This window comes from Tursiops truncatus, chromosome 1 (assembly GCF_011762595.2).
Source record: "Tursiops truncatus isolate mTurTru1 chromosome 1, mTurTru1.mat.Y, whole genome shotgun sequence".
Lineage (NCBI taxonomy): Eukaryota > Metazoa > Chordata > Mammalia > Artiodactyla > Delphinidae > Tursiops > Tursiops truncatus.
The window spans coordinates 53,805,360-53,825,770 of NC_047034.1; the positions used below are offsets into that span (position 1 = coordinate 53,805,360).

The 20,411-nt window shown below is 38.5% G+C and overlaps 1 protein-coding gene across 12 annotated transcripts in view; it reads left to right on the forward strand.

Annotated features, from left to right (window-relative positions):
* Positions 1-18,844, forward strand: part of COP1 (COP1 E3 ubiquitin ligase) — a 276,406-nt gene extending 257,562 nt beyond the window's left edge. For all 12 annotated transcript variants that reach the window (XM_033854790.2, XM_019952343.3, XM_019952342.3 and 9 more), the window contains 2 exons: positions 16,292-16,336; positions 18,499-18,844. In XM_033854790.2, coding sequence (XP_033710681.1) covers positions 16,292-16,336; positions 18,499-18,516 — 63 coding nt within the window. In that variant the 3' untranslated portion in view covers positions 18,517-18,844. The remainder of the gene's footprint in view (positions 1-16,291; positions 16,337-18,498) is intronic.
* The last annotated feature ends 1,567 nt before the right edge of the window (positions 18,845-20,411 follow it).

Below are 20,411 nucleotides of genomic sequence, written 5' to 3' on the forward strand. Positions count from 1 at the left end.
GAATCAGCTATACATATACATATATCCCCAAAACTCTCCCCTCTTGCGTCTCCCTCCCATCCTCCCTATCCCACCCTTCTAGGTGGTCACAAAGCACCGAGCTGATCTCCCTGCGCTATGCAGCTGCTTCCCGCTAGCTACCTTTACATTTGGTAGTGTATATATGTCCATGCCACTCTCTCACTTTGTCCCAGCTTACCCTTCCTCCTCTCTGTGTCCTCAAGTCCATTCTCTATGTCTGCATCTTTATTCCTGTCCTGACCCTAGGTTCTCTAGAACCATTTTTTCCTTTTTTTAGATTCCATATATATGTGTTAGCATATGGTATTTGTTTTTCTCTTTCTGACTTACTTCACTCTGTATGACAGACTCTAGGTCCATCCACCTCACTACAAATAACTCAGTTTCGTTTCTTTTTATGGCTGAATAGTATTCCATTGTATATATGTGCCACATCTTCTTAATTCATTCATCTGTCAATGGACACTTATGTTGCTTCCATGTCCTGGCAGTTGTAAATAGAGCTGCAGTGAACATTGTGGTACATGACTCTTTGAATTATGGTTTTCTCTGGGTATATGCCCAGTAGTGGGATTGCTGGGTGGTATGGTAGTTCCAATTTTAGTTTTTTAAGGAACCTCCATACTGTTGTCCATAGTGGCTGTATCAATTTACATTCCCAACAACAGTGCCAGAGGGTTCCCTTTTCTCCACACCCTCTCCAGCAATTATCGTTTGTAGATTTTTTGATGATGGCCCTTATGACTGCTGTGAGGTGATACCTCATTGTAGTTTTGATTTGCATTCCTCTAATGATTAGCGATGTTGAGCATCCTTTCATGTGTTTGTTGGCAGTCTGTATATCTTCTTTGGAGAAATGTCTATTTAGGTCAGAAGTCTACTCTTTCAGATATTAGTAGAGCCATCACAGCTTTCTTACAATTAATGTTTGCATGGTATATCTTCTTCTCGTTTTAAAAATATCTTTTTTTTTAATTTAAAGTGTGTTTCTTATAGACAGTGTAGAGTTGCTCTTGCTCTTTTATCAAGTCTTATCATCTCTGCCTTTTAATTGTAGTATTTAGACCATCTACACTTACTTGTTGGGTATTTGTCTGCCATCTTGCTATTTGTTGTCTATTTGTCCTATCTGTTCTTTGTCCCCATATTCCTCATTTCCTTTTTTTTAATTGAGTATTTATAATTCATTTTATCGCCTTTAATAGCTTATTAGCTGTACTGTTTCTTTTACTTTTCTAGTGGATTCTCTAAGGTTTATAATATTCATGTTTAACTTATCATAGTCTGTCATCAGATTATACCACTTTATATTATGGAAGAACCTTCCAATATACATCTATTTTCCCCTTCTATCCTGTGTACTTTTGCTGTCCTATATGTTACTTCTGTTTATTATAACATAACATAATGCATTGTTATTTATGCTTTAAACATGCAATTATCTGTTAAGAAAACTAAAAAATAAATAAGCAAACATCTTTTATATTTACCCACATATTGATCATTTCAAGCACTCTTCATCATTTTGTTTAAATCTGAGTTTTCATGTGTTATAAGAACTTCCTTTAACAGTTCTTACAGTGCATATCTGCTGCTATTTCAGCTTTAGTTTGTCTCAAAATATCTTTACTTTTAAATAATATTTCTGGGTTGACAGGTGTTTTCTTTCATCATGTTAAAAAGATATATCATATTGGCTTGCATTGCTTCTGATGACAAATTTGTGATCTTGTTCCTCTGTATGTAATTGTTGACCTAAAACAGATTGCCAGTTACTTCTCTAGTAAAAATGGGTTTATGCAGGATCATCAAAGAATTGCAATTCAGAGTTTGCAGCTATGGTGAGTCAAGTGCAAGTCCCCAGCAAAATGGAGAGAACTCTTTTATAGAGGGGAAAAGGAAGTTGTGAGGGCTATAGTAAACAAAGAGTCTTTGTCCTTTTATTGGCTGAGTTGTGACTGTCTCTCATTGGCTGAACTCTTGGCAGGCAAGAAGAAAGAGTCTTTCTTCTTCCTCTTGGGCTCTGCTCTCGTCATAGGGTGTGAGAGCTGCCCCTTCTGGTCTTCCAACTCTATTTTAATTGAGGTTTCTATTTAAGTCTTTTACATTTCCCCCTTTTGATCAAGACCTTTCTGTGAAAGCATTGCTGAACATGAATGAGGTTTTCCAGTTTCAGTAGTTTTTTCCCCTCGACACCAGGAAAGACTTTTCCTGGTTGTAGTGTCTCACACAGAGGGAAAGTGCAGAGACTGTAAATCTATTGAGGTCACATTTGAGTAACAAGGAGAGATAGGAGGGAGACCTCTTAGGCACTTTTTATGTAAAGACCATATGCTGACCAGTCGCTCCCATCAGGAAACATGCACAAGCCTCTTAGATAGCCTTATCCACCAGAGGACAGACAGCAGAAGCAAGAAGGACTACAATCCTGCAGCCTGTGGAACAAAAACCACATTCACAGAAACATAGACAAGATGAAAAGGCAGAGGGCTATGTACCAGATGAAAGAACAAGATAAAACCCCAGAAGAACAACTAACTGAAGTGGAGATAGGCAACCTTCCAGAAAAAGAATTCAGAATAATGATAGTGAAGATAATCCAGGACCTCGGAAAAAGAATGGAGGCAAAGATAGAGAAGATACAAGCAATGTTTAACAAAGACCTAGAAGAATTAAAGAACAAACAAACAGAGATGAACAATACAATAACTGAAATGAAAACTACAATAGAAGGAATCAATAGCAGAATAACTGAGGCAGAAGAACGGATAAGTGACCTGGAAAACAGAATAGTGGAATTCACTGCCACAGAACAGAATAAAGAAAAAAGAATGAAAAGAAATGAAGACAGCCTAAGAGACCTCTGGGACAACATTGAATGCAACAACATTCACATTGTAGGGGTCCCAGAAGGAGAAGAGAGAGAGAAAGTACCCGAGAAAATATTTGAAGAGATTATAGTCGAAAACTTCACTAACGTGGGAAAGGAAATAGCCACCCAAGTCCAGGAAGCGCAGCAAGTGCTGTACAGGATAAACCCAAGGAGAAACATGCCGAGACACATAGTAATCAAATTGGCAAAAATTAAAGACAAAGAAAAGTTATTGAAAGTAGCAAGGGAAAAATGATAAATAACATACAAGGGAACTCCCATAAGGTTAACAGCTGATTTCTCAGCAGAAACTCTACAAGCCAGAAAGGAGTGGCATGATATACTTAAAGTGATGAAAGGGAAGAACCTATAACCAAGATTACTCTACCGGGCAAGGATCTCATTCAGATTTGATGAAGAAATCAAAAGCTTTACAGACAAGCAAAAGCTAAGAGAATTCAGCACCACCAAACCAGCTCCACAACAAATGCTAAAGGAACTTCTCTGAGTGCGAAACACAAGAGAAGAAAAGGACCTATAAAAACAAACCCAAAACAATTAAGAAAATAGTCAGAGGAACATACATATCGATAATTACCTTAAACATGAATGGATTAAATGCTCCAGTGAAAAGACACAGGCTTGCTGAATGGATACAAAAACAAGACCCGTATATATGCTGTCTACAAGAGACCCACTTCAGACCTAGGGACACATACAGACTGAAAGCGAGGGGATGGAAAAAGATATTCCATGCAAATGGAAATCAAAAGAAAGCTGGAGTAGCAATACTCATATCACATAAAATAGACTTTAAAAAAAAAGAATGTTACAAAAGACAAGGACGGACACTACATAATGATTAAGGGATCAATCCAGAAAAAGATATAACAATTATAAATATATATGCACCCAACATAGGAGCACCTCAATACATAAGGCAACTGCTAACAGCTGTAAAAGAGGAAATCAACAGTAAGACCCCACTTACACCAATGGACAGATCATCCAAAGTGAAAATAAATAAGGAAAGAGAAGCTTTAAATGACACAATAGACCAGATAGATTTAATTGATATTTATAGGACATTTCATCCAAAACCAGCAGATTACACTTTCTTCTCAAGTGCGCACAGAACATTCTCCAGGATAGATCACATCCTGGGTCACAAATCAAGCCTCAGTAAATTTAAGAAAATTGAAATCATATCAAGCATCTTTTCTGACCACAACTCTATAAGATTAGAAATCAGTTACAGGGGAAAAAACACAAACACATGGAGGCTAAACCCTACGTTACTAAATAACCAAGAGATCACTGAAGAAATCAAGAGGAAATCAAAAAATACCTAGAGACAAATGACAATGAAAACACGATGATCCAAAACCTATGAGATGCAGCAAAAGCAGTTCTAAGAGGGAAGTTTATAGCTATACAAGCCTACCTCTAGAAACAAGAAAAATCTCAAATAACCTTACACCTAGAATGCTAAAGATGCCACCAGAAAACTAGTAGAGCTAATCAATGAATTTGGTAAAGTTGCAGGATACAAAGTTAATTCACAGAAATCTCTTGCATTCCTATACACTAATGATGAAATATCTGAAAGAGAAATTAAGGAAACACTCCCATTTACCATTGCAACAAAAAGAATAAAGTACCTAGGAATAAGCCTACCTAGGGAGACAAAAGACCTGTATGCAGAAAACTATAAGACACTGATGAAAGAAATTAAAGATGATACCAACAGGTGGAGAGATATACCACGTCCTTGGATTGGAAGAATCAATAGTGTGAAAATGACTATACTACCCAAAGCAATCTACAGATTCAGTGCAATCCCTGTCAAATTACCAGTGGCATTTTTTACATGAATTAGGACAAAAAAATCTTAAAATTTGTATGGAGATACAAAAGACCCCAAACAGCCAAAGCAGTCTTGAGGGGAAAAAAAACGGAGCTGGAGGAATCAGACTCCCTGACTTCAGACTATACTACAAAGCTACAGTAATCAAGACAATATGGTACTGGCACAAAAACAGAAACATAGATCAATGGAACAAGATAGAAAGCCCAGAGGTAAACATACGCACCTATGGTCAACTAATCTATGACAAAGGAGGCAAGGATATACAATGGAGAAAAGACAGTCTGTTCAATAAGTGGTGCTGGGAAAACTGGACAGCTACTGTAAAAGAATGAAATTAGAACACTCCCTAACACCATACACGAAAATAAAGTCAAAATGGATTAGAGAACTAAATGTAAGACCTGACACTATAAAACTCTTAGAGGAAAACATAGGAAGAACACTCTTTGACATAAATCACAGCAAGATCTTTTTTGATCCACCTCCTAGAGTAATGGAAATAAAACCAAAAATAAACAAATGGGACCTAATGAAACTTAAAAGCTTTTGCACAGCAAAGGAAACCATAAACAAGATGAAAAGACAACCTTCAGAATCGGAGAAAATATTTGCAAATGAATCAATGGACAAAGGATTAATCTCCAAAATATATAAACAGCTCATGCAGCTCAATATTAAAAAAACAAACAACCCAATCCAAAAATGGGCAGAAGACCTAAATAGACATTTTTCCAAAGAAAACATACAGATGGCCAAGAAGCACATGAAAAGCTGCTGAACATCACTAATTATTATAGAAATGCAAATCAAAACTACAGTGAGGTATCACTTCACACCAGTTAGAATGGGCTTCATCAGAAAAGCTACAAACAACAAGTGCTGGAGAGGGTGTGGAGAAAAGGGAACCATCTTTCACTGTTGGTGGGAATCTAAACTGATACAGCCACTGTGGAGAACAGTACGGATTTTCCTTAAGGAACTAAGAATAGAATTACCATATGATCTAGCAATCCCACTACTGGGCATATATCCAGAGAAAACCACAATTCAAAAAGACACATGCACCCCAATGTTCATTGCAGCACTATTTACAATAGCCAGGTCATGGAAGCAACCTAAATGCCCGTCAACAGACGAATGGATAAAGAAGATGTGGTACATATATGCAATGGAATATTACTCAGCCATAAAAAGGAACGAAACTGGGTCATTTGTTGAGACGTGGATGGATCTAGAGACTGTCATACAGAGTGAAGTAAGTCAGAACGAGAAAAACAAATATCGTATATTAACGCATGTATATGGAACCTAGAAAAATGGTACAGATGAACCGGTTTTCCGGGCAGAAATTAAAACACAGATGTAGAGAACAAACGTATGGACACCAAGGGGGGAAAGCCGTGGGGGGGCTGTGGTTGAGGGGGTGATGAAATGGGCGATTGGGATTGACATGTATACACTGGTGTGTATAAAACTGATGACTATTCGGAACCTGCTGTATAAAGAAAAAATTGTGATCAAATGTATTCTAATGGAAAGAAGCAAAAATAGACCATACTTACTGTCTAAATTGTATAATAATTTAATGAAAAAAAAGGAAAGACCAGGGCTTCCCTGGTGGCGCAGTGGTTGAGAGTCCGCCTGCCGATGCAGGGGACACGGGTTCGTGCCCCTTTCCGGGAAGATCCCAGATGCTGCGGAGCGGCTGGGCCTGTGAACTATGGCCGCCGAGCCTGCGCGTCCGGAGCCTGTGCTCCGCAACGGGAGAGGCCACAGCAGTGAGAGGCCCGTGTACCACCAAAAAAAAAAATAAAAAAAGAAAAGAAAAGACCATATGCTATCAAGATCATAGACATTGGAGATCATCTGAAGTTTTATGTCATCATCAAAGGTTGTGCAGGCAAATTTCCAACAGGCCTGGTCCAGATATCTTGGGAAAGCTGTTTCATCAGATATCATCTGCTTCAGTTCTGGGAAATCTTTACTTTCAGGTCACCAGATGATATACAGGTCCAGTTAGGGTTTGGTACTTTTTTTGTTGTTGTGTCACGTGAATCAAGAGTCTATTCCCTGGGGTTTGGCAGCACAAGGGTTGTTTAGTAGTACCTGATAGGGGACTTTCCAGCAAGGTTGAAGAGCGTCTTTCTGGGAGGTATCTTTTCCAATAGATGAAATCTCTGTGTTGCAAAGTGTGATGCTTAAGGCCTTCATCTTCTGGGAGCACATTGTGAAAAGACTGCTGTACTAAAACATGGTTAGTTTTAATAGAAACAATTGAGTATCTTTCCTTTTATTAGTTTTGGGTAAAGAAGCAGGAGCCAAGGGCATTGAGCATCCTATGACTATCTCAAAGGGTGAGAGTTTTTGAGTTCCAAAAGGGAGTGGATCTAAGATTTAGAAAGACCAATGACAGTGCTTTTGGCTAAGGAATTTGGAGGGCCTTTATGAATTTTTCCAGTTTAGTCTTAGTAATGCCATTAGTGCATTCGACTAAACCAGAGGATTAACAGTGGTAAGTGCAGTGAAAGTGTTGTCAAACCAGCCAAGCAGTGCAGACTTGTTGAAATACCTAACCAGTATAATGGGCTCCTTGATCATTATGAAGTTCAAGAGGAGTTCCCCAGGTAGGGATAATCTTTTCCAAGAGCACTTTAGCCACAAAAGAGGCAGTAGCCTGTCTGTAAGAAAAGGCTTCAGTCCAGTGTGAAAAAATACAGACCATGACTAAAATATATTTATTTCCACAAGACAAAGAAAGTTGTATGAAATCCACTTGCCAGACCTTGAATGGTCCATTAGGTAGTCTGAAATGTGTGGGAGCAGTATGAACAGGCTACCCTGTGTTGTATTTTAGACAAGTGGGACAAGTGAGTTAGGCACTTTTTGCAGCCTTTTTAATGTTTTCCCCACCAATATTGATTAATGAATGCTATTATTTTATCAATAAACCAATAGTTTAATGCATGTACAGTGGTCTGGAGTGGGAATTTTAGAGTCTCCAATAGGACTGGATTGTTACCTGGTCCAAACCAGAGGTTTCTTTTTTTATTAAACTAATAACTTTAATTTCCAATCTTATTTTTCCTTTTCTGAGGTCAATTGTTGGGCTTCTCTAGCCAGTTTTTCTAAGTTATCATTTGTAGAAATGTCCCTTTGGACCATGACAGGGGTTTCACTGCTCTTGGTTCCTTTAAAGACAGCATACCTCATTAAACGGGATCCCACAATGATTTTTTTGGTGGCCGTAATGGCTATAAGGCAAAGAAGTTATCCCCATTCCACAGGGTCCAGTTGCTGCCTATAATACCCTCTGGGTTGGTGGTGGTCCCTGTGTGTTATGGGGTGAATACCCCAAGGACATTTCTTTTTTTTTTTTTTAAATTATTTTATTTATTTTTGGCTACGTTGGGTCTTCGTTGCTGCGTTCAGGCTTTCTTTAGTTGCAGCGAGTGGGGCTGCTCTTCGTTGCAACAAAAAGAATGCGCGGCTTCTTTGCGCGGGCTTCTCATTGCGGTGGCTTCTCTTGCTGTGGAGCACGGGCTCTTGGCGTGCAGGCTTCAGTAGTTGTGGCACTCAGGCTCAGTAGTTGTGACTCGGAGTCTCTAGAGCACAGGCTCAGTAGTTGTGGCGCACGGGCTTAGTTGTTCCGCGGCATGTGGGAATCTTCCCGGACCAGGGCTCGAACCCGTGTCCCCTGCATTGGCAGGTGGATTCTTAACCACTGTGCCACCAGGGAAGCCCCATTTCCTTCCTTTTCACAAACAAAAAGGAAAAAGGGAATCTGGTAATTGGGATGCCCAAGGGTAGGTAGGTTCATCAAACTCTCCTTTAAGGCCTTAAAGGCTATGTCATCCAGTTTTTCCCATAAAATTGGTTCAGGGTTGTTGCTGTTGTCAAGTAAAACATATAGAAGTTTGGCCATAAGAGAGAAATTTGAAATCCAGCTTTGGCAGTAACCAACTAGACTGAGTTTGGGGTTTTGATAAACTTAGGACACCGTGAAACCTTCTGGATCTAGGTGTAGCCCTTGTTCTAATATTAGATACCCTAAATATTGAGTCTTCATCTGGGCAAACTGCAATTTTTCCTTGGCAGCCTTATGTCCCTTTTATGCTAAAAGCTTTTGCAAGTGGATGCTATCTTGTGAGGAGGCTTGAGAAGAAGAGTAAAGAAGCAAATCATCCATATATTGCAACAAAGTAGAACCTCTAGGGAACTTTATATCATGCAGATCAGCCTCCAGGATTTGTGAGAAGTAAGGACATTCAGTAAAACCTTGAGCAAGCATTACTGCCCAGGTGAGTTGTTTTTCTTCACAAGTAAAGGCAAAATGGTATTGGCTAGCTTCAACTGGAATACTAAAGAATGCATTATATAAATCTGTTACAGTAAAGAATCTGCTTCCAGTGGGAATGGATGTTAGTAACATACGAGAGTTAGGAACAACAGAGCATGGAGGGATAACAACATTGTTTATCACTCAAAAGTCCTAGACAAAACCCCACCCTCTGCCCTTAGGTTTTCTCACCAGTAAAATGGGAGTATTACAGAAACTAGTACAAGGGATAATGAGACCTTGAGCCTTGTAATCTATCAGGGATTTTATGCCTTGAAGAGCTTCTTTACTTAAAAGATATTGGTTAATTTGGAGGAGAGGTTTTGAGGAATCTGTTTGAATCTTGATGGGAGGTGCGCTGTGAATTTTGCCAATATTATTTAGAGATTTTGCCCATAAGGAGGGTGTTAGCTGATTCAGTAGTGATAGATGATCAGTGTTTCCAGGGTCAGCTCTAGTACCATCAGAAATGGAACAAATAAAAGATGTCAGAGTCATTTGTTTTTTGGGGTTTTTTAAATAAATAAATATATTTATTTATTTAGTTAGTTAGTTAGTTATGACTGTGTTGGGTCTTCGTTGCTGTACGTGGGCTTTCTCTAGTTGCAGTGAGCAGGAGCTACTCTATGTTGTGGTGCGTGGGCTTCTCTTGTTGAGGAGCACCGGCTCTAGGTGCGCGGGCTTCAGCAGTTGTGGCTCACGGGCTCTAGAGCGCAGTCATAGTAGTTGTGGCACGTGGGCTCAGTAGTTGTGGCTCACGGGCTGTAGAGCGCAGGCTTAGTAGTTGTGGCACACGGGCTCAGTAGTTGTGGCTCGTGGGCTTTAGAGCACAGACTCAGTAGTTGTGGTGCACGGGCTTAGTTGCTCTGCAGCATGTGGGATCTTCCCAGAGCAGGGCTCAAACCTGTGTTGCCTGCATTGGCAGGCAGATTCTTAACCACTGTGCCACCAGGGAAGTCCCTCATTTGGTTTTTATAAAAGTAAATTTAGGGATTTCAAAAGTTCCCTATAATGGCCATTGATGTTCTAAATTGTCTTTGGTTAGGTTGGTCCATTTAGTTAAAAATGTGCATGAAGGGCTTCCCTGGTGGCGCAGTGGTTGAGAGTCCGCCTGCCGATGCAGGGGACATGGGTTCATGCCCTGGTTCGGGAGGATCCCACATTGCCGCGGAGTGGCTGGGCCCGTGGGCCATGGCCGCTAGGCCTGCGCATCCGGAGCCTGTGCTCCACAACGGGAGAGGCCGCAGCAATGAGAGGCCCGCATACCACAAAAAAAAAAAAAAAAATGCTTGAAGAAGGACCTTGGTTTTTAAATATAAAATTGGCCAGAGTCCCCTCAGGGCAGGGGACACCCTCAAAATATTTAGGTAACTGGGATCCAAGTTTTTCTCTAGAATAAAAGAATAATTTTCAAACAGCTCAAATAGCTCAAACAGCCTGCAGACATGATACCAGCCAGTCCTAAGGGAGCAGTCTGGTACAGAAGGAGCCAGGCTGAAGACTGCACAGCTCTAATGAAACAGCCTAATTCTGAAGGAGGCAGGCTGAAAGCTTAATAGCACAGTTCCACTAGAGCAGCCCAATCCTGAAGGAGTCAGGCCAAAGGCTTAACTGGCACAGTTCCAATGAAACACCCCCTGTTCCAAAAGGAACAGACTGAAGGCTCGCAGTTTTTGCCAGGACAGCATGATTTCAATAATCAGCCCAAAGTGCCAAATGAGTACTTACCTACAGAACAGGCACTTAAGCAGAAAGGACAAAGCCTTACAATATATCCTGAATAAAATCTTGTGAGCTTCAAAACCACAAAGAGGGTGCAAGCTCAAATCCAAGAGAAAAACTTACCCTCAAACCCCAAGGTCTGCAAGAAAAGCAGTTAGTGACAATGGGTTCAGTGTGGGTACTGTACCTATTTGCTCACCAGCCTTGGAGTTGTTGCGGGGGTCTTGTCTGGATCCCCATATGGGCCACTGAAATGTTGACCTGAAACAAATAGACCGTCAGTTATTTCTCCAGCAAAAGTGGGTTTATGCAGGATCACAGAATTGCAATTCAGGGTCTACAGTCATGGCAAGGCACATGCAAGTTCCCAGCAAAAACGGAGAAGAGAACTCTTTTATAGAAGGGTAGAGGAAGTTGGGGGAGCTATAGTAAACAAAGAGTCCATGACTTTTTCTTAGCTGAGTTGTGACGGTCTCTCATTGGCTGAGCTCTTGCCAGGCAAAAAAGGGAGTCTTTCTTTTTCCTGCTGGGCTCTGCTATCATCATCATAGGATGTGGGAGCTCCCCCTTCTAATCTCCCTACATAATGTGTCCTTTTTTTCTCTGGCAGTTTTCAAGATTTTCTCTTTTTCACTCATTTGTAGTAGTTTATGATGTGATGTCTTAACGTGGTGCTGTGCTTTTTTCCCACTGGAATATTGAGCTTCTTAGATTGTGGGTTTACAGTTTTCAAATTTGGAAAATTTTTAGTCTTATATCTTCATATACCTTTTCTGCCCCTTCTTCTTTGTTTGGGATTCCAATTACACATTTACCAGATTGTATATTGTCCTACTGTTCACTCAAATACTAATCTTTTTTTTCTTTCTTTCTTCCCAGCCTTTTTTCCCTCTGCTTCAGTTGGGATTTTGTTTTTTCTGTGTTGTCACATTTATTGGTGTTTTATTCTTCACTGTTTTAACTATTGTTATGCCCACCCAATTAATTTTTCATTTCAGATACTGTACTTTTCAGGTGGAGAAATTCCATTTGGTTTTTATACTTCTGTCTTCCATTTCTCTTCTCATTAAGTTCATTGTTTCCTTTTAAATATTGGAATATAATTATACTTGCTTTAAAAGTCCTCATTTGCTACTTTTATAGTCTTTGTCGTTTCTAGATCTGTTTCTGTTCATTGAATTTTTCCTCGTTATAGGTCATGCTTGTTGCCGCTTGAATGCTGCACATTGTGAATGCTTTATTGTTGAATGTCTAGATTTTGTTGAATTTTTTTAAGAGTATTGAAGTTTGTTTTGACAGAAAGTTAAGTTTTTGGAGATAAACTTGATTCTTTTGACACTCTTTATTAGGATGACTCTAAAGTAGCAATTAGCAAAACTTTTTCTTAAAGGACTAATATTTTAGTCCTTGCAATTAAATATTGCAACTATTTTACACTTTGCAGGCCATATGGTCTTTGTTGCAGTTCCTCAGTTCTGCTACTTTAGTGCAAGAGCAGCTATAGACAATATATACCCTCAGTCCTTGGTATGCACAGGAATTGGTTTAAGGACCCCTGACAGATACCAAAATCTGTGGATGGTCAAGTCTTTTATATAAAATGGCATAGTATTTACATATAATCTAGCACATCCTCCTGTATACTTTAAGTCATCTCTGAATTATTTATAATACCTAATAGAACGTAAATGCTATGTAAATAGTTGTAAATGAAATGTAAATAGTTGCCAGCAAATAGCAAATTCAAGTCTTGCATTTTGGAACTGTCTAGATTTTTTTTTTCAAAATATTTTTGATCCACCGTTGGCTAAATCTGCAGATGTGGAACCAGAGGGCCAACTGTAAACTAATGACCATGGCTGGGTTCTACTAAAACTGAAATACAAAATACAGGCAGTGGGCTGGATTTGGTCCACAGGATCAGTTTGCTGATCCCTGGTCTAGAGAAACATTTGCCTTAAGGCTAGTTTAGCCCTACTGATAAGGCATGACCCTTCTGGGGACTCTGCTAAATGCCCTGAATGTTCATTGAGGGCACTGAATGTTCTCTTCACTCTGGTTGGTCAGAACTCAAACATCTCCTAACCCTGTGTGAACTCTGGCATTTGATAATGTTGTAGGTTCTCAGTAGTTGTACTTTGCCTGTTCATTGTTATTTGCCTGGTCTTGTGTAGTTTCACCCTGTGAACACACAGTTGTTTATTCTGATGTACAATCAAGGGGACCCCAGTACAGATTCCTGGAACTCTACTTTTAAGTAGCTTTCTCTTCTGTGGTACTTTGCCCTACAAATTCCAGCTGCCCTACAGATACTCTGTGCTTATACCTCTGTCTCCTCAACTTAGTCTGCTATGGTCTGCTCAGATTCCTCTGTGCTCTATTTGGATTCCCCTTCCCTTGCTATGTGTTCCAGAAACTGCCTCCAAGCAGAAAGCCAGGGGGATTATAGGACTGACCTGTTGTGTTTCTCCTCTTGTAGTGATCACAGTCCAGTACTGCCTGTTGTCCAGTCGTGTCTTATGTATTTTGTTCAGTTTTCTAGTTGCTTAAAGTAGGAGAGCAAATCCATTCCATTTATTCTATCACAGCCAGAAATAGAAGTGTTTTTAATTACATATTCATATATCTAGTGAAATTGCTTCACATTTAAAATCAATTATCTCTAGGAATAAATCCTCCAATTGCAAACTAAGTGAATAATTGTTAATTCTCAACTTGCTCAGGATTTTAATGTAGTAGCTATAATGGCACTTTTGTAGGCAAGCTGGCAAAGAGGAAACTGTTCCAGTGGATGCTAGTTTTGTTTTAGTATAAGTGGACATATATCTCTGACTTTATAAGCAAGTTGGTGTATGTTTATGTATGTGTCTTCTGCTTTTATAAAAAACTTGCTGCTAATTTTTCCATTGTCTTTTCTTAATCTCTTTATCTTAAGAAGAAAATAGTAGTTGCATTATTATCTTAACCTTGAGGAGGGCTTTGCAGCAAAACTGCCTGTTTCCAAGAAAGAGGGAGAAAATAATGAGAATTACTGGCTGGCATTTTAATTTTATTTCGCAAGTAAAAGCAACCTATTCAACCAGAACTTACATTAGGGCTCTGGCAGGGTACAGCTACAGCTAAGAATTACTAGTCATGCAAAATGCAAACAAGAATTACTCAAAACCTACAGTGATAACCTTGTACATATCACTTCTGTACCTCTATGCTAAAGTAAAATACCTGGTTTTGTTTTTCTGTTGCATGTAAAAATTCATTTATCTTAAGCTGATATCTAACTATCTGAAAGACAGTTTAATCCTAAATCCCTTTTTAATAAGTTCATGGTCTTTGGAGGGAGGGGCATACTGAGAAGTGAAGCTATTATTTTTCTTTCATTGTTTGTTAATTTGAATAGTTTTGAGTGTTTCTAAAATTTCCTTGGACACTCTGTCACCTATATGTTAGTCCTAAAAGACGATTCCAACTGGGCAATCACTTTCTGCATTGGCTTATTTGTAAATGAGATATTTATCTGTCTCCACAGGAAAAGGTGTTTAGAGTTAACTCTGGTAGCACCTAATATGGCCACCTCTTAATGCCATAATAGTCCTTGGGTTATAAAAAGACGTCGTTTATTTATGTTGGGTAGTCATCAGATGTCTTCCTTCTTGGTTTTAGTGTAGTAATTGTACAGACTTCAAATCCCTCTTATGTGGTGATCTAACTAGATTTTTTTTAATATGTATTGAGCATACTCTTTCATACTGTATGATAATATATCACATTTTTCACACATTCTTCCACTAAGAATTACAAATTTATGTCATGAAAAGAAGACCCAAGGATATAGACCTGTGTATTTTCTGCTGCGTTTGTGAAGAGTGGGTAGTCATGTAGCAATGTGATAGGTTCAGGGGTGTGAGGTAATTGCACTCAGGAGTAGTAAGCCGCGGGGAAACTTGGCAAGGCCTGTTTATTTGGATTCTTTGTAGCATTCCTTTGTCGTTGGAGATAAGGATGCTCCTTTACTCTGATTATAGGGAGGGCACCTCCCACATGAGGGTTTTATGACCTGTTTTAGGGGAAAAGGGTGAGGGATATGGGAGGTCAGAGTGACCTTCCTGCTTCTGCCATTTTCTCAAACTCCTTTGGCTTGAAATATTCGATATGCCACGGTACCATATTTGGGGGTTGTGTGTTCCAAACTCCATCATCAGCAATTCCCATGCCCACCTCCAGAAGAAACGTATGTCTTTATTCCTTCTTGATACAACTGACCATTGATGCTATCACCACTGACTGCATTCAAGGAATATTTTGATCCCCCAAATTTGGGGGTTAGTAGAAGAAATTATTTATTTCCTCTTCACCAGCAGCAACAAGGTGAACATTTTTCAAAAGTAACTCTACTAGGAATCAAAGAGAAAGTTAAAAGATAGGAATGTAGAAGTTTGTAGAGCACAGATGCCTTGTATCAAAGAAACTAAGGTTTAACTCAAGTTGGCTGAAATAACTTTCCCAGAATACAGATCAAGAGTGTTCTGTCTTCTCTTCATCACTTTCTGATGAAACCTGTAGGGTATTCAGACAGATCCTATCCTTCAGTGAAGTTTGACCACTTTCTCTGTTTTTGAAAGCTATTATTTGGGCTTGGTCTTCCCATCAGCCATATGGCCTCTATGGCAGTTTTGAGTCTGTTTACCTCCTTCTGGCCGCCTGCTCTTAAAAGCGAAAAGACTTGTCTATACTCCCAAGCTCAGAGCCTATTAGACTCTGTTTCCAATGGAAGGCATGTCCTAGCTCTTCCTACTCAATGAGATTCTCTCTGGTAAACTCAGTCTTGTCTATTTCTTTTTCTACCCTTTCTACCTTCCAGAGATAGTTTTTTCTTAAGGCTTAGAATATTTTTAAAAATATGTTACCACATGCATTCTATTTCAGGTAATCACCAAGGTTGTTAAAAATGCATATAGTGAGTGATAGAATAATTAAAAAGAAAGATAGCCTTCTTTCTCCCAGATGAATATTCACATTCTGTTTTATTTTGTTTTTCTAATACCAAATAGCTAGCAATAGAGATTTATGCCAATTACTGGTGTCTTATGGGAGAAAGTGAATGAAGGGGGAGTTTTCTGTGGAAAGGATTGTGTACTTTGTTTTTCTCAAGTTATTCTTATTTTTATTTCAGTCTTTGTTTCTCTTGGCTTTCCTCCTAGTGGCAATCTGTTTCTCTTTTATTTTTCTTTACATTTAAAAGTTTCCTACTCTGCTTCCAACTTAATTGTTTTTATTAAAACTTAATCCTCAAAATATTGGATTTTGTATTTATAATTCGTAGTTAAAAACATGTTAAAGTTGGTTTTCCAGTTTAGATTGTATTGGCGTCTTAGGGTGAAGTGAAGAAAGAAGGATGAAGATTAAATTATTCTCCTGGACTGCCCTCCAGGAAATCCTTCTCTGTACTCTAAAAGTTCTTGTTCTTTTCTAGGAGTCCAATGTGCTGATTGCTGCTAACAGTCAGGGTACAATTAAGGTAAGCTATTTTATACATCTCCATTTTTAGGCTATAACAGACTATAACTATAACATGGAAATGTAGAGTTGTACTAAGCCTTAGAGAGCATGCCAAATCATGGGTCTCTGTCTGCTTGGAAATGGCTTTGATTGAAGGGGAAAAGAATAGGTAGCTTGCAACTATGGGAAGATGATAGTACTTGTTAGAGGTTATACGAATGCTGAAGAGATTGAAAGGCGGTCAGGATGAAAAACAGATGAAGACTGTTAAGCATTCACAGTGGGGCGAGCACTGCTGAGCTTCTGTCACGCCAGTGCAGCTGCCCCACAGGGTGTTCAGGGAACAAGATCCAAGATACAGCATCAGATGCTTAGACGTTCACCAGGTTTTAAAATGTCTTACTCTGATTTTACTCTTCTCTTCCTCGCGTTTCTCTTCCATGACAAGGAGATTTTTGCTCAGTTGCTAGGGAAAGAAAAGGTATTCTAGTGTTCCGTTGAAAATTGATTGATCATGTGATCATGCCATTGGTGTAATCTGAAAACTTTCATGTCTCTTTGCTCACAGTCTCATTCCCAAATTCATACATAGTTTTCCACATACTTTTCTTCGTAGTTAGGAGTTCAAGGAAATAAAAATTTTATCTAGTTATACCATTGGATATTCAGCACTTGGGCACAATACATTGGATAAATAAATCCTGAGCTAAGCAGTGAGCTTTTAAACAAAACACCATTTTGGAGGAGGTTTTTAGTACCTGGGTTTGATTAGCACTTATTCTGTGGGTACCAGTTCTTTCCACATATTCTCTGCTGATACAGAAGTGTCAGGATGCATTTTTAAAAATAATATGTATCTATTTTCCTGCCAGTTAGCATTAATTTTGCCATGGCTTCCTTCCACTCATCCTGAACGGAGAATGACCCAGCAACCAAGAGAGCAAATCCAAGCCTCACACATTGTCCTACAGAGATGAAATGAGCAAACTCAAAGCAGAACTGCACTGTTAGCTAGTCAAATTAATTTACATGGTATACTTCTTTTTATGCAGCCAGTTTCTCTATTTGGAAAGCCTCATTAGAGAGCCAAGGCTGTGTTCTGGAAGCCTCAAGCAAGATGGTAGAAGGTCTTGGAATCTCTGTTTTAAGTGGCTCTCTATAGTCTCTCAGTTTTTCTTTATTCTCATGGCAAGACATGTATTGAAAAAGCTGTACTGTATTCTTCAACAAGTTTGGCCTTTGAGGCAATTGGGATTGCTAATGTTTCTACAGAAAGCTCAAAGCTACATACATACTTATAGGGTCTCAGCGACAAATCTAAGATTTTTGTTCAATAGCATTGACCTCTTATGTAAAGTAGCCTGCTTGGCAAATGTAAAGACAAAAAGCATTATGAAAGCACAGATATAAGTCAGGCCTTAGCACGGCAGAAGATAAGTTGCTCCTTTAATTCTTTGCCACCTAGAATTACAGTCTCCATCTAACATAATCCTTTTTGACAGTGCTCATAATTGTCCGCATGTTCGATGTCCTTTCTCAGCCATTTCTTCTACTCCTTTTATAACTGATCATTGCTTCTTCTTTATTTTATTTATTTTTTATACATCTTTATTGAAGTATAATTCTTCTTATTTTTAGTTTTAGCACAACTTTTTTGTATGATAAGGTACTACTCTAAGTCTAATAGCTAACAAAATATCTCAACATCCAGATGCTTGACTAGAAAATAAATTAAGCAATAGGAAAAGACAAGATTTTAGGTCCTGTATACCTTGATCACTATAAAATGTTTATCAGTGCAAGAAATAAGTGGATTAAAATTCTAAACAGCAGTACTTAAACTTTTTCTTATGAATGTGGAAAGATACCAACATAATATTCCAAAATGTTATATTCATGCTATGGATCAGTCAGGTCATTTATCTGTGTTTTATGTAGTTTATCTTGAAGGCTCCTTTGTTGACTGTGGAGATAACTAATCTGAAAGAGTTCATGCAGCTACTGAATTGAAAGTAAGAATGGATTCATGTCTGATCCCTTCAAATTCTTTGATTTTAGCCAAAGCAGTTGGGAAAAGTCTACTTGATTTGGTTCTCCATTTACAATATAATAAAGACTGATTAAACTCTTCCTATATTTTAAAACTATTTTATAATACTGATTCTTCTTTCTCCCTATTAGGTGCTAGAGTTGGTATGAAGGGTTTACTCAAGTTGAATTGTACTTGATCCGGCTGAAATACATCTGCAGCTGACAATAAGAGAAGACAGAAACTGTCGTGTGATGTCTCTCCCCAAAGTCATCATGGGTTTTGGATTTGTTTTGAGTATTTTTTTTTCTTTTCCTTTTTTCCCCTCCTTTATGACCTTTGGGACATTGGGAATACCCAGTGAACTCTCCACCATCCATGTAACTCTATGGACTTTGCTGCTGTTGGTGGTATGGTTATCTAATTTTTGTGATAGGGAAACAAATTCTTTTGAATAAAAATAAATAACAAAAAATAATAAAAGTTTATTGAGCCACAGCTGAGCTGGGAAACTTTTTGTCCAATGTGGCAAGAGATAATTTTATCTTTTCAAGAAGTAGCACACATGAACTATAGTATAATATACTGATGAATAATTTTTAAGGTCCATATTTCCCCACCTCTTCGGAATTATGCATATCAACATAAAGTATATGGATTCTTTCTGTGAATTTAATGTTTACAGTAGGTAGAAAGATTAATTACTTTATGAAGTTCTCTCTTCATTCTCTGACCAGATTTATATTATCAGCAAGTACCGGATTCCTCAGTCCCTCTGGATCTGGCCAAGGGTCTAACATTTTGACCTGTTGAGACCACATTCAAACAGAATATCAGTTTGAATTGATTGGAATTGAAGGGAATATCAGTCTGTGACAGCTATCTCTGTCTTTTCCTTTGAAATGTTACCCATAAGGCCCTAAATAAACCCTAAATGTACACAAACCAACTTATTTTATAAAATCATGGCTATCAGATAGTCATAGGTATTAGTACCATCATGGGGTGATCAACTGTGAGCAAAGGTCAGCAAACTTTTTCCATAAAGGGCCAGATAGTAAATATTTTAGGCTTTGCAGGTCATATGGTCTCTGCCACAACTACACAACTCTGCCATTGTGGCAGAAAAGCGGCCACAGACAGACCATATATAAACAAATGGGCATAAGCTGTTTATGAAATAGGTGGAGGCCCACAGACCATGGTTTGCCAGGCTCTCACTTAGAGGAAAAGAAATTGAAGCCCTATTATCCAAATTTCCAAGCCATATAATCTCTTAGACTGTCTAGTTAGTTTCACACATTGTTTTCAATTTGTAAAAGGAAAGAACTTAAGAGTAGCAGGTCAAGCAAAAGTAATGTGAAGCTTTCTGTTTGAGCTACTTTAAGTCTGAACACTTTTTAGAAAAAGATATAAACAGAATTATATGCCACATGTATTTTATAAAAATAGACACTTGGAAAAGCTTGGTGTGATAAGTATATGGATAATAAGGGTGATCAGAATATCCCATGTGTCCCTCTATTTAAAATTATTGAAACCTACTGCAGGTCCACATTTCATTATCTGAAGCCCTTGGGCCAAATGCGTTTTGGAATTTAGAACTTTCTGACTTTTAGGAAAGTAATAGGGTACATACACTATGTTTTATATAACACCCTCCAACAGAGTCTGGAGCAATACTGTTTTCAAACACATTAATATTTCTGCAGCAAAATGTATAAATGTTCACGTTATATGAGATTAATACAGACTAAAAATAGTCTTGCAGTAGTTCAGGTCAGTTTTTACTGCCAAATGAGTAAGCCTCAAACTTAAGTGAAATTTTTCAGTTTTTAGAGCTTCAAGACAATTATATCTTAACTAACTTCTGGGAGTTAAGAACCTGATAACTTTTGGACTCAATTCTGAGAGAAAAAGTCACTATCATTCAAAAGTTACACTTGTCATCAACCAGAACATGTCAGTTGGGCTTTTTTCTGAGATTAATGAATGTCCTTTTACAAAAATATAGAAAGAATATTCACATGTAGATTCTTCACTTAAAGAACTTTACTTAGGCAGA